Genomic DNA, 12,843 nt, shown 5'->3' on the forward strand with positions numbered 1-12,843 from the left:
ATTGTCCAGTCTGCAGGTATATTTGCTTGAGATGTTTCAGCCGAGATAATTAATACATTGACTCTTTTGCCGATATCCGATATGCCGATATGGTCCAACGACTTCAATATTGATATCAAACGATACCGATACATTCATCCGTTTTGCCTCAAAACTGTTATTAGGTCACATCACATACTGTATTTCCTGTTGTGAAATTAACACATCGCCGATATTACCGGACATCTCAAGTTAAGAGACCAAGACACCGTCTACCGAAGGGACCCTGCAGCAAACGAAGCTCACAGGTATTTTCCACAACCACAGATATTCAGCTTGTCCACCCCCAAAGTAACACCCAGGTCAAACTGTCAGGGTGGACTAACCAGGGACAAAGTTTGGAAAACACATTTCCCGGCGAGTTATCAGCGAGTCTGTGGAGCCGAGGTCCAACCTGGTGGAAATGGATAACGGTACGGGACTCATTTCAACAGGTGACACCATCAGATGACCCAGCAGAGACAAAGCAGTGAGCCAACACACACCCCACCACAGTAGTTATCAGTTAGTCTCTCTGGTCACCCATTGGACGTTCCTCCTCCTCTATTTAAATTAGCCACTTTAACCTGTTAGCTTAATTTGAGTATTTTTTTTTCAATATTCTGGTCTTATTTAGCTTTGTTGTAATCGCAAGGTATGTATGTATTTGCACCTCTGTTTGGTATAATTATTTTTGTTTGAACTGTCGCTGCTTTTTGACGAACTCTAAATTGTTCTAGGCGATATGGTGAAATAAAATCTCAAACCATTAAATTGAATCTGAATATTCTCTTGCTCCTAGAGTGGAGTTTACTTTGCACTTGTAAAATATGTGTTTAATCCCCTGAACATAATATTTCTCCTCATTCTGGAAGCACAGGGTGGAATGTCATGTAAATTATTTTAATAGTGGAATAAAAGCTCCATTAAAAATGTTTTATTGCATTGAAACTGCAGATAATATGCAGCATGAATGTGTACAATATTAAACTGGAGACATGGCGGAATTTACTCGTTTGTTAACTTTAAAGAAATTAACCTTGTGCTTTGTTTGCAGTAGGCTCCCCTTAATCTCACAGATGTATGGGAAAATCCAGCCGAAAATAAACAACTATTTAGTTATGACTACGCTGATATTTGTAACCGTTTGGCTTCACAGCAGAGACAGAGTTCCTGTTTACCATCAGCTCTGGACATACAGTGGTCTCCCCACTGTAGCCACAGATACAGTTTGTGCTAATGAAGATGAAGACACACCCCCGATAGCTGGTATCAGAACATTTCACCTTGACATTCAAACTCTGTCCATTTTCCTGCCCTGTCCCATTACTAAAATGTAGTAACAAGTTCATCTAAATGGTATCTTAAACAGCTAGAAATATCAAACCTGTAGCTAAAACATATTGATAAAGTAGAAAAAGGTAACGGCAGTTAAGGGTAGATCAAGAAATATAAGTAGAAAAAGGTAACGGCAGTTAAGGGTTTGAACAGAAAAACTTTTTCTAAAATTATTTATTCTAAGAAAAGTAAATCCTAGAATACAAAAAATGTTTCTGCTTCACAAAACCTTAAAACTAGCTCAGAAGCCCTACGTGAATGGCATCCAGGATAATAGGTAAGGCATGGGTTAAACAATAGCCTAGAATCCAAAACTACTTAGAAAAAAATCAGTAACCATAAGTCACTGTACCACAGCACGTGTTGGACAACAGGTGTTTATCTACAGTAAACATCTTATCTGTTCTCAGTGGGTTGATCATCCAGATAAGAGACCACCTCCTGGGCGTTGATGTAACAAATGGAGCAAAGGTCAGGGAGTGCAGTAAGGAGTCGCCCCCTTACCAATTAAATTCACGTGTCTCATTTCAACACCTCAGGAGACGCACTGTACGGTGGAGGCTGACGGAGCAGCATTAAATACAGCTGTAGTACAGAGAAGACAATGTCATTTCCTGGCCTACGGTGGAGTGAGTCAGCATGTGTGTACTACATATTTCTAATGTATAATTTCAACTCCATAACAAGTCGTGCCACACAGCTGCACACGTTTAATCAGCACCTCAACATATAATGTACATATGAAGTCGGTTCAGTTTATATGAGACAAACAAGTTAGTAATAAGTAACGGTTTTAAAATGAAACATCCGACTTAATGCTAGCTATGTATAAGAGAAGCTCCACTTCGAATGAAAATGCAGGTTTACACTATAAATAGACCTGAACAGGAGAAAGCAGAGGTTTGCTCCAGCTGCTGGAACTCAGCGATGGAACGGCTGGGAGCTGGCTGGGACTCACCTGGCATTTAGCCGTTGTTCGGCTACTCATGAATGACTGCTAGTGTGGAGGCGCTTATTTTTAAAGCATTCCTTCTTTTGTGGCGGAGTTCATTGAAAAACACTATGATTTTATTAGGAGGCTACAGTAGCTGTGTTTAGCCTGTGTGATCTAATTGGTAAACCTACGGATGACCCAATCAGCTGTCAGATATATCAAACACCTCACCTGCTAGAAGCTTCAAGGTGTTTACTGCAGCAGAACCGTAAAAGTAAATGGTCTTTTTGCTGCCTTTGGTGAGATTTGTACCGTTTACAGATTTAATCCCAACCTTTTAGTTGTTCACGCTAGCTTTAATTTTAAGATTCGTTGAACACCCCATACCCATTTTGATCACATTTGGAAGAGTGTGTTAATTTTGTGCGATTGCTAAACTGACACATACAGTAGTTTAATTGGGATTCGAACCCCCAACGTGAGGTGCACATTTCTTTGCGGCGTGCAACACCGTACGCTGTGTATTAAGCGCCGCTGTGAACAGAAATTGTTAAACGGTTTGGAGATGGCTTGGACACAAGGAGACAGAGTGGATATATTAAACAAACGATGTTGGGGAAGGAGCTGTCGGTCAGAGGGAAGACCATCATGGTTTACACTGTCGATGTGGTCAGAGAGGAAATGAGGATTAAAGGTGAGGTAGTTAGCAGGCAAGCCTCCATTGTTTGGGCCCGTTGAAGGATGCAGCAGATAAAACCAATAGTCAGCTGCAGCATTAGCTCCAGGTTTGTGGTCACAGTCTGGGTTTCCTCATATTTCTTGTTTTACAAACGTAAACACAACAGATCCAATGACCAAGCCGCATAATTAACAAGGCTTGGCAACGCAATTGTTTTGTTTTTGGGGAGCTGGCACCAATTGTTTACACAACAGATCCGATTTCTGTGGAGTGAAAAACCCCAAAAGTTCAACTGTGGCAACACTTGTGTCTCTGGCGCAATTGTGCTCCGGAGCTGCTGCCTGCCACTTTCATGTGGAGCCGCATCGACATTTCACAAGATATCATTTCGCAGGAATGAGACGTGCCTGTGTGTGTGTGTGTGTGCACACGTTATGAGCATAAAAGAAAACATTCTCATAAATTCTGGCAGTGAACACCTCTGTCCTGGCTTGTAGGCCTTAAAGACGGAGGGAAAAAAATAGACTTCGAGGCCTCAGACTTGGCACCTGAACAGGGATGGAGGGATATTTTACCTCCATAAATCACTCTCTCAATTCGTTCATCTCTTCATCCTGTGGGACAGTGTGCAGGCAGGAACACCGCACAGGCTGAAGTTAACATTAGCGTTGATAACACAGAGGTGAGAGAATGGAAAGACTAGCAGAGTAAGTGCAGGTTGTCTGATATCAAAACCCGTGGTTTAAAAAAAAAAAAAGAAAAAAAAAAGGTGATTAATTTTGTCTAATAAAAAATAATAACATAGTCACAAGATGTTGATTTTGTCTATTTACTGGTTACGGCTGCTGCACAAGGAACCTGTTTTATGTTTTTATAGTATCCATGTAAGACGGGCAAATGTATGTTTCTGTCATAATCCAGTCAACTAACTTTTTTATAAAAGCTAATTATCTAATTATTATTGTAATTATCGTTATCAGTGTAAATACAGCTTCAAGATCTAGATTAAAAAGTTGCCACGGCAACAAAACAAACCCTTGAATCGGAACGATGTTGTGTGTCCTTCGACATGACTACAACTACATGATTTACAAAAGGTAATTGTACGATTCCCAGAGAAATCGTTTTGAAACCCCATTTTCTTCCCAGAGAAATCGTTTTGAAACCCCACTTGGGATCACCTGAAATGTCTAATTGATATTTTTTCAATTAAATATTACTTTTAAAATTGGGATTAAAAATGCAGCATATTAGAATACCTGAGGTGGTGCCTTCGTGATTGGCGGCTGCGATCATGTGACTGCACAAGCGGCAGCTACTTGAGTTCCTACTTGAGTGCTACTCTGTATTTGCAACACCAGGTGGCCCCGAGCACCACATTGGTGACCTATGCCGTATATAGTGCAATGACAAAGTTACAGCTCAGCTTCACTGACCTGTTAAAGTTTGAGGTATTTTCCTCTCAGTGTTACTAATAACTAACCCTTCTAGTACTTTCTACTAAACACCTGTTTTTCTATCGTCAAAATCACCACCTATACAAACACGTTTCAATGATCCAGGAACATGTCCTTCCACAAACACTGACCTCTGTCTCGCTTCTCTGGTTGGAGGGCAGGCTGAGGTTGGTGGCCTGGCTCTGGGGCAGCATCTGAGGCTGCAGGGCCGACAGTTTGTCTTTCAGTTGCTGGTTCTCCTTCCTCAGTCGCTCCATATCCTCCAGGCGAACCCTTTCCTCCCGATCTCTCTGCTCCCGCAGGTTCTCAATTACTCTTTCCTGTGATTATGGAGAAAGTATAAAAAAGTGCAGAAAGAAGCGTTAGAAGACAAGCACGAGCAGGAACACATCAATGACTTCAATAGTCCTTGGAAGCTTACACGGGTTTATGGAGTGGTATAAAAAAAAAAAAAAAAGGATCTCGTTACATTTCCGATATAAAAGAGATTAAATGTCAGGTCTTTCCCGTTATTGAAGAGGGTTTGACATTTATGCTCTGTAAAGATAAACTCTTTGAATGTGAATGTGCTGTCATGTATATTCTATACAATTGCATCATGCAGTATATAACTGCTGGACCACTTTGAGGTCGCAGGAGAGACAGTGGGAAACTGTTGAAACTGGGGAGACAGATTTATTGATAATGGAAGGAACAGAATAGTAGATCACTTTCTAACGACTGTGTATTCCCAAATAATGAACTCAGCAGTGATGTTTACCTCATATTTTATTCTCTTCTAACAACACAGCCGACAGCTGCGCCATTATGACCCCCGGGGTAAGGAAATACAAGTCGTTGTCATTTCAGCATTAAAAAATGAATGCAAAAAAAAAAACCCCAAATCTCATGGTTGATCTCTGGTGATGGTGTCTTAAAAAGTCAATGCGAGCAAAGACGCCACAAGGAGGAGAGGAGCAGCCGGAGGAGATGGGAGACGAAGAGCAGCAGCGGCGTTAAGTCTGCTAAAAGTGAACCCAGTTCACTGCTGTGACGTCTGTACCGTGCGGCGACACGACAAATCTCTTTCACCAACTAAAATATAAACACCATGTGACTCACCGCCGAGTGATTCAGAAACAAACAGGGCAAAGCAGCAAAACCGCTTTGACGTTTCCTGTAGCACGGCCACCGATGAAAGACTGTACTACAAGTAGAATCTGTCGGTATGTTGTGACAACACATTACAACGTGAGCAAACGCACTTTGGTTTGAACAACTTGAAATTATTATATGTATGTATATATATATTTATATATGTATGTATATATGCATGTTTATATATATATATAATATATATATTTTATATATATTTCATATATATATAAATATATTGTATTTTCAGTAATTATTATTCAGGGCAACTACATACTTATATATTATATTTATATATATTATAGATAATTATATACTGTATATATATTATATATTTATATATATGTGTGTGTTTATATATATATTTGCGTGTTTGTCTGTGTGTGCGTGCATGTAGGGCAGAACTTAATTCAGTATAATAGTCCGGCCATCTAAAATCTTTCCAATTTCCCAAGTTGCCCCCTGGGAAAATCATTTGCCAACCCCTGAAGGAAAAGGAAAATCACACATTTTCTGTTAATTCTGTGCCATAAATGCCATGTGTTTCAAGACTCAACGAGTAACTGTGTTAAATAATCATGATTATTATATTGAAAATATATTCCTTATTATGATGTTTTTTTCCCCACTATCGAGCAAATAAATACATGTGACTAGGAGTTGGTTGTCAGTGAGTTAAAAAAAAAACCTTGAACTGTACTTTTAAGTTGTGGACTAGAGTGATTATCAAGGTGTTTATTCAGGTGTTTATTTAGGCACACGGTGCAGCTCGGCAACAGGACTTTATGATGTGGCATGGCTTCATGATTGGCAGCTGTAAAGCCCTGCGTTATTGGACAAATACAACCACTAACTAGACCTGGCAGCGGAACACACACTGCAGAGAGGGGTTTGGTAGAGAGACCATGATGCAGAGAGAGAGAGAGAGAGTTAACAGGTTCTGGGTGTTTCCCCAAAGTTATGAAATATCTCAGGGATGTTTGGGGTTTAGGGAATGAGACCAGAATGTGATAATAAAACCTGCCTCCAAACGGCTCAAGTGTGCACATGTAAACCCTGGAGAAAACGCATAAAAAGTCCAACTCATACGACCACAGGCAGATACGCGCGCGCGCACACACACATTCACAAAGATCAGGGCCAGACATGGGCACCGTGCCCCAGCCTGTTAATTAGAACCACAGCACTCACGAGGGCTTGTAAGTGGCTCCCAGCGCAGGTCTGTGACCAGTGTGTGTGTGTGATTAGCGACGCACACACACACACACACACACATACGTCGACACACACATTGGTTCTTGTAAACACATTACAGACACTCTGCACTGACCACAGCGTCTGTAAAGCCGGCCAGCCTTCTCCTCATCGCAGCTGAGTTATATGTACAGTAGGCTCTCAACAGAAGTGGTTTCTGGGTAAATGGTCGTTTGAAGCCGAAAAATGGGATTCGCAGTTTACACTACGATTTTGTCCTTTCGTTCAAAGTCTGCCGATAACACAAACACATGGGGTTTATGGAAGACTATTTTCAGTCAGATTGACTTGTTTAACGATGTCATCTGGTAGCAGACAGATGTCTGTCAGTACAAAGAATCGTTTTAAAGGTTATTAATTAGGTGAGGTTTGGAAAGCTAATATGGAGCCTTCCTAAGAAAAAAATACCCTCTGCCCATTGGACTATAATGTGAAAAATGTTCTCCGAGTCTCACTCTAAATCAAATCCCTGAGTCTGACTGAGCTTGGACTTTTCTGTCGCTCGGATTTTGATTTTAATCCATAAACATATCAAATTGAATATTTCCTAAGTGACTGGGCTCAAAACTGATGGAACTCCCTTACATTCGATTAAACCTTTTGGCTCAACTCGATTTCAATTTTAAACCCAGGAAAGTCACTTCAGTCTTGACTCCAAACGTCTCAAGCGAAATGTTTCTTTAGGGACTTGAATGAGATTGAGCTCGGACCTCCCCCGAGACGTGGACTTAAATGTTTATAGTTACTTTAAACTCAAATTTAGAGGATGAAGACACAAATATAAAATATGAAAATCTCTCCACCCCAGTGGAACAAGAGAAAGCAGTCCCACCATTGGTGAATCAGCACTAACGCTGATTCATAACCTTCCAATCTGGGAATACTACAAACTCTAACCTGCAGCTAGTGCGAAGGGTAACGTAAACCAGCATCCATCTTTTAGGCCACAGCACAAACATACGTGTCCAATGGGAACCATTTCTACTCTTAGCGCCGCTCATTTTTTATATTGTTTTACCAACAAATGTTTGCTAGGAAGCAGGAGTCATTCCGTAGGCCCGCCAGTCTATTTGTGGTGGCGTGTATACAATTCCAAACAGGTTTGACATTTCCACAGCCATGGTTGGTACAGTATACAACTTCAGATCTGCCATGTGTTTGAGCCTGGGTTCAATTAAAACTCTCTGGCACCCTGTAACCGAAAGTGCACATCTATAAACACATCGCTGAAGGCCTGTGTAGACAAAGAGGGAAAACAACCATCCTTCAAAGCAGGAATTTGCAATAGCATTCCAGCTTTTTCAAATGTACTTGTTTTCCGCAAATACTTTAAAATCACTGGAGTTTTATGGGGTGATGGACTTGTGTGGGTAAATGCCGTGGATTTTTTTTTTTTTAAGAAGAAATTTGCCAGTTTTCCAGCACTTGTGGTGGCGTGTTCATTTACTGGTGTTGGGGTGAAGCTTTATGGAGACCAGCTGCTCTCCTACGGTGCCAAAAAAACAACAAACATTGAATGTTTATGACCAACATCCACTCTATCTACTCAACCATCCGTCCAAACGGAGCGCGTTTGGCTTGGTCCGACTTGAATCAGCAGAGCAAGGAGAAGAAATAGAAGAAAAAAATAAGTCTTAAATTTAGAAATATTTGTTGGATCTTTTCTCCTCCTTTTAGCTCCCTCTCCGGCGGTCACCACAGAAGATAATCTATAACCTGGGTCACATTTGTAACTCATCAGTTCCTCCACATCAACACAGGACTTCAGACCAGTATTGGACAACATGTTACATTCTTTGCCTGAGTTTGGTAGACAACTCTAAATCAGGGGATTCAAACTCCCGACCCGGGGGCCACTTCTGATGTACCTCCGACAGCCAGCCTGTGATGAGACGTTGGTAATGATTTAATTTTTATTTTGAAATGCTTAGGGTAATCATCTGTTTTAATGTACTAGCTGTTTACACTGTAGCACCACACAGGGCCTCGCTGCACAACGGTAGCGTTTGAAAATCAAATGGTATCGCCGGAAATGTTGTGACATTTCCTGAACATTTAAGTGTACTTGAGTGGGCCAATTTCCGCCCCCGGGCTGTATGTTCGACACCCCTGACCTAGAGTTCACAGGCTTCCACCCAAGATGATTTCACTTCCAGACCCCTGGTGTAGGGCTTGTCGATTTAAGATAAAGACACTTTGTTCCCAGAGGGATGACGTAACACATTCAGCCGATACATTGATGAACCCCAGGACAGAGTCAGGTACAAGCACTGAGTAGGAATGCACAAAGACTACGTAAAAATGACACGACACCACATCTGTAGTACCTCTCACGCTGACAGTCGTTCTCATTGTCAATGTACACCGGGTTTGCAGTTGTGTTATCTGTTATTGAAAATCATTCCCTATCCGTTTCTTTGTGAATTCCTTTCTCCTTCCCCAACTGTTTTCCTTCTTCCTTTATTCGCCGTAGCAGAAGATTAACTCATTTTTTCCTCGGCCTCCACCCTTGCATTCCTTGACCTCTGCCTCCATGGATTCAGAGGCCACCTCTTCCACCAGGCCTCTTCTACCATCCTTCTTCTTCACTCTTCCACCCCTTTCCTTTTCAAAACTTCCACCCTCCTTATTATCTATACATCATTCCCCTACATGTTTTTCAGCACTGTTGCAAAGAGAGACTAATCCTCCATCTAGACTCGGCCCCAGACCTCCCTTCCTCTACAGGTCCCTCCTCTTCTCTACTAGTTTGGAGCCTTTATCCAGTGTGGTCCATGGTCTATAAATTAGGGAGATTGTGTCTTTAAATTATGGTGGTGAGTCATGGCAAAGCATTCAACTTAATTAAGCTGTACGCTTTAGACCGGCTTCCTGAAAAACATGTGTGGCTTTATGGGTAAAAATTTCCACTCCGTTCTCGGCCAAGTGGTGGTCTAATGGTTTCACTTAGACCACCGCTTTTTACTGTTTTTATTGTCCACATCAGACAAACATGTCTCAGCCTCTTCATTAACAATGTGTTTTATGACAATGTCCAAAACAGCTGCCCATCCACTGATTCCTCATATTAGGGTCACTTTACTACGTACGAATGTACAACGACACGCCAGACCCTCAGACACGTTCAAAGATGGATCGCCATCCCAGCAGATGAATCACGTTATTGTGTCAGTAAGAGATCGTTCTCCATTCTTTTGGCGAATTCTGCTAAAGCGGGTACCCTGCAATTCCCAACTACAAATATCACAAAATGACGACTTCTTCCAACTGAAACTGCTGGATAACTTTTTTCTTTTTCTTTTTAACACCTGAGAAGTTAAAATTAACAGCTCCAACTTTAGTTTTATAATGGGGTAAACAGCAGAGGTTGAAAGTAACAAATTACACTTTCTCAAGTGGTGCCGAACACTAAACTGGAGGTTGAGGATTGGCCAGTAGACTCAGCCAGCTCTTTGATTTTAAAATGTGAACGAGGAAATAACTTTATCATGGGATGCAAAACGTGCCAGCCCCGGAGGACAGAGCTGTCACTGTGAAAACTTCAGTGTTCTCTAGTGGCTTGAATTTGCTATAAAAGCGTTCAAATGGATTATAGCATTCTCAACGTGTGTCACTCATCCTTTTTTGCATCAAGTAATTTAAAGTAACTATGTAACTCTTACTTAAAGTAAGTTTCAAATTAAGTTTGTAACTTTTACTTAAAGTAAGTTTCAAATTAAGTTTTTTTTTTTTACTCAAGTAGATTTTTAGATCAGTACTATACTTGAGTAGAATTTAAGCAAACTTTTACTTAATTACATTTTTAGTACTTTTTTCCAATTCTGGTAAACAGTTACATAGCAACATGATTAACTAAAATAAAGCTAAAATACCAAAAAAGTCACAGCTTTTTCTTTCACATTTGTAAAGCTCCAATTTGCAGTAGTCAATAAATATGAGCTACACCTGTTTACTGTAGTTCAGACTACAGTACTCAAAGGTCTGCCCTCTGGTGGTTAGTTTTAGTCAATTGGTCACCTTACTTGTTCTCTACCGTTCCCTTCCACAAAGAGACATCACTGGTATCACAGGAACAGAATGTCATGTATATGTATATGTATATGTATATGTATATGTAGACAACTCCACTCGTGCTCACGTCACCTTCTCTGACAGAGCTTCCTCCAGCGTGGCCAGTGCTGTGTCCGTATTACTGGAGTCTGTCTGCAGACCCTGAACCCTTTCCCTCAGTCCAACCAGCTGTTTGTCTTTATCCCTTAACTGCTCCAGAAGGTTCTCAATCTGAGGAGAGAGAGAGAGAAAAACAGAGGACACTGAAATTAGCTGAGGTTCGCAGGGTCCTGCAGTAAAGCAACTGTACAGCATTCGCAAAAAATGGGAAAATAAGTACGTATCGTACACTAAGGGTTGAAGTGGAATTATTTAATGTTTTAACTTTAAGACTTTGTGGTGGTTTGAATGACCACAAACAGATCATTTTCCCATCAAGCACCGATTCTTTAGGAAGATGAATCCAGACGTTGGATATAGTGTGCCGTGCCTTCGGCTGCTCCCTCCAATTTCCTGTTTTAATGTCTTCCATTCTGGTCTGGTTTTTCAAAGATGAGCAGCAATGAAAGCCTCTACTGTACGTCTCTGGTTAGAACAATTATGGTCACATTCATGAGGAAGGTAGAGGTTAATGCTGCTCTTAACCCAGGAACCTGACGGAGGGGTAAAGAACTCTGAGAAGGAAGCACGAGGTTTCAAGCTTCCATCTGGATATTTATTTATTGCCACCTTGATTGTCTTTTATTGTCGGGTCTGTTTGAAGTTAGTTTTACACAACCCACCAACACTGAAGTCCCTGTCTGTCTAACTCGGTCCAAGGTCACATGGAGTGTGTGCATTCATTAATGACCAGTTCAAGCCTTTATTGTGACCTATCAGAGAAACCTGATAATATGTATTGTCTTATCTGTACAAACCACTGTGTGAGTTGCTGCCACCTACTGACTGGAGGCTTGTTTATCGTTCAACAGGCCCATATTTCATTGGAAGCCTCTCACGCCCAAACCCCTTTGATGACCTTAAACATAAGAACAAACTTTATACATTAATATAACTCCCTGGATCTTTCATTTTAACACAAGCAGAATGAAACTAAAGTTTTGTTTTCTTCGTTTTGTTCTGTATCCCATGTGAACCTGGAGTTTTATTCCGTTCCTGCAGCATCTGCAAGTGTTTTGTTTTCTGCAGCTCAAGGCACTCCATGTTTGTGTGTTGTGTGTGTGTGTGTGCGTTTTTCTCCTGTGTTTTGCATGTGATCATTAGATAAAGGCTGTTGAACAGCACAACTGGCTATTACAGCACCACTTCAGTGACATGAGGTTAGCCACAGAGAGGCAGATGCACAGACGCAGGAATGGAATGAAGCCCGCGGTGCAAGTGCAGTCAGGGTGTGTCCAGATCCATTTTTGGTGTTTTATTGACAACAAATGAAATGTTGGAGCAGGGTTAATTATGTAATTAATCATGGTTAGCGTACAGGCATAACATGTGAATAACAGGCATTTGTGACCAGAGGTGCCCAATAGGTAGATCAGGATCTGTCACAGATTGCAGAGGGAGTGTTGGTAGATCATGAGCAATTCAAATAATTTATATATATACACTGTATATTTATATATATATTAGGGATATTAGGGATGCAGGATATTAACTTTTTATGCCGATTTTCTCCGATGTCAACCAATATCGATATACACAGCCATTTTTCCCCAAAACTATTTTTAGGTATCGCATATCTCATGTCGTGAAATTAACACATTACCTACTTTTATGGCGATACCCCACTAGAGGCATTCCACAATTTTTTTTTATTCCGAGAAAAATCTGATTCTTACCAACATTACATAATTATGCTAATATCGCCATAGAGCTACATGTAGTATATTTCACTAATAGAGTAGATCGCTTTCACTTCAATTGAATAGTAGCTTCCCAGCCAAAAAAGTGTGGACACACTGAGCTACTTTATTGAAGAAAAT

At 40.8% G+C, this 12,843-nt stretch overlaps 1 protein-coding gene across 6 annotated transcripts in view; it reads right to left on the bottom strand.

Moving 5' to 3' along the window:
* The window catches only part of LOC103384697 (ERC protein 2-like), a 219,721-nt gene that overhangs the window by 153,916 nt on the left and 52,962 nt on the right, over positions 1-12,843 (bottom strand). For all 6 annotated transcript variants that reach the window (XM_025059639.1, XM_025059638.1, XM_025059635.1 and 3 more), the window contains 2 exons: positions 10,958-11,095; positions 4,558-4,746 (listed from right to left, as the gene is read on the bottom strand). In XM_025059639.1, coding sequence (XP_024915407.1) covers positions 4,558-4,746; positions 10,958-11,095 — 327 coding nt within the window. The remainder of the gene's footprint in view (positions 1-4,557; positions 4,747-10,957; positions 11,096-12,843) is intronic.

The sequence above is a fragment of the Cynoglossus semilaevis genome, chromosome 10, assembly GCF_000523025.1.
Source record: "Cynoglossus semilaevis isolate Cse_v1.0 chromosome 10, Cse_v1.0, whole genome shotgun sequence".
Lineage (NCBI taxonomy): Eukaryota > Metazoa > Chordata > Actinopteri > Pleuronectiformes > Cynoglossidae > Cynoglossus > Cynoglossus semilaevis.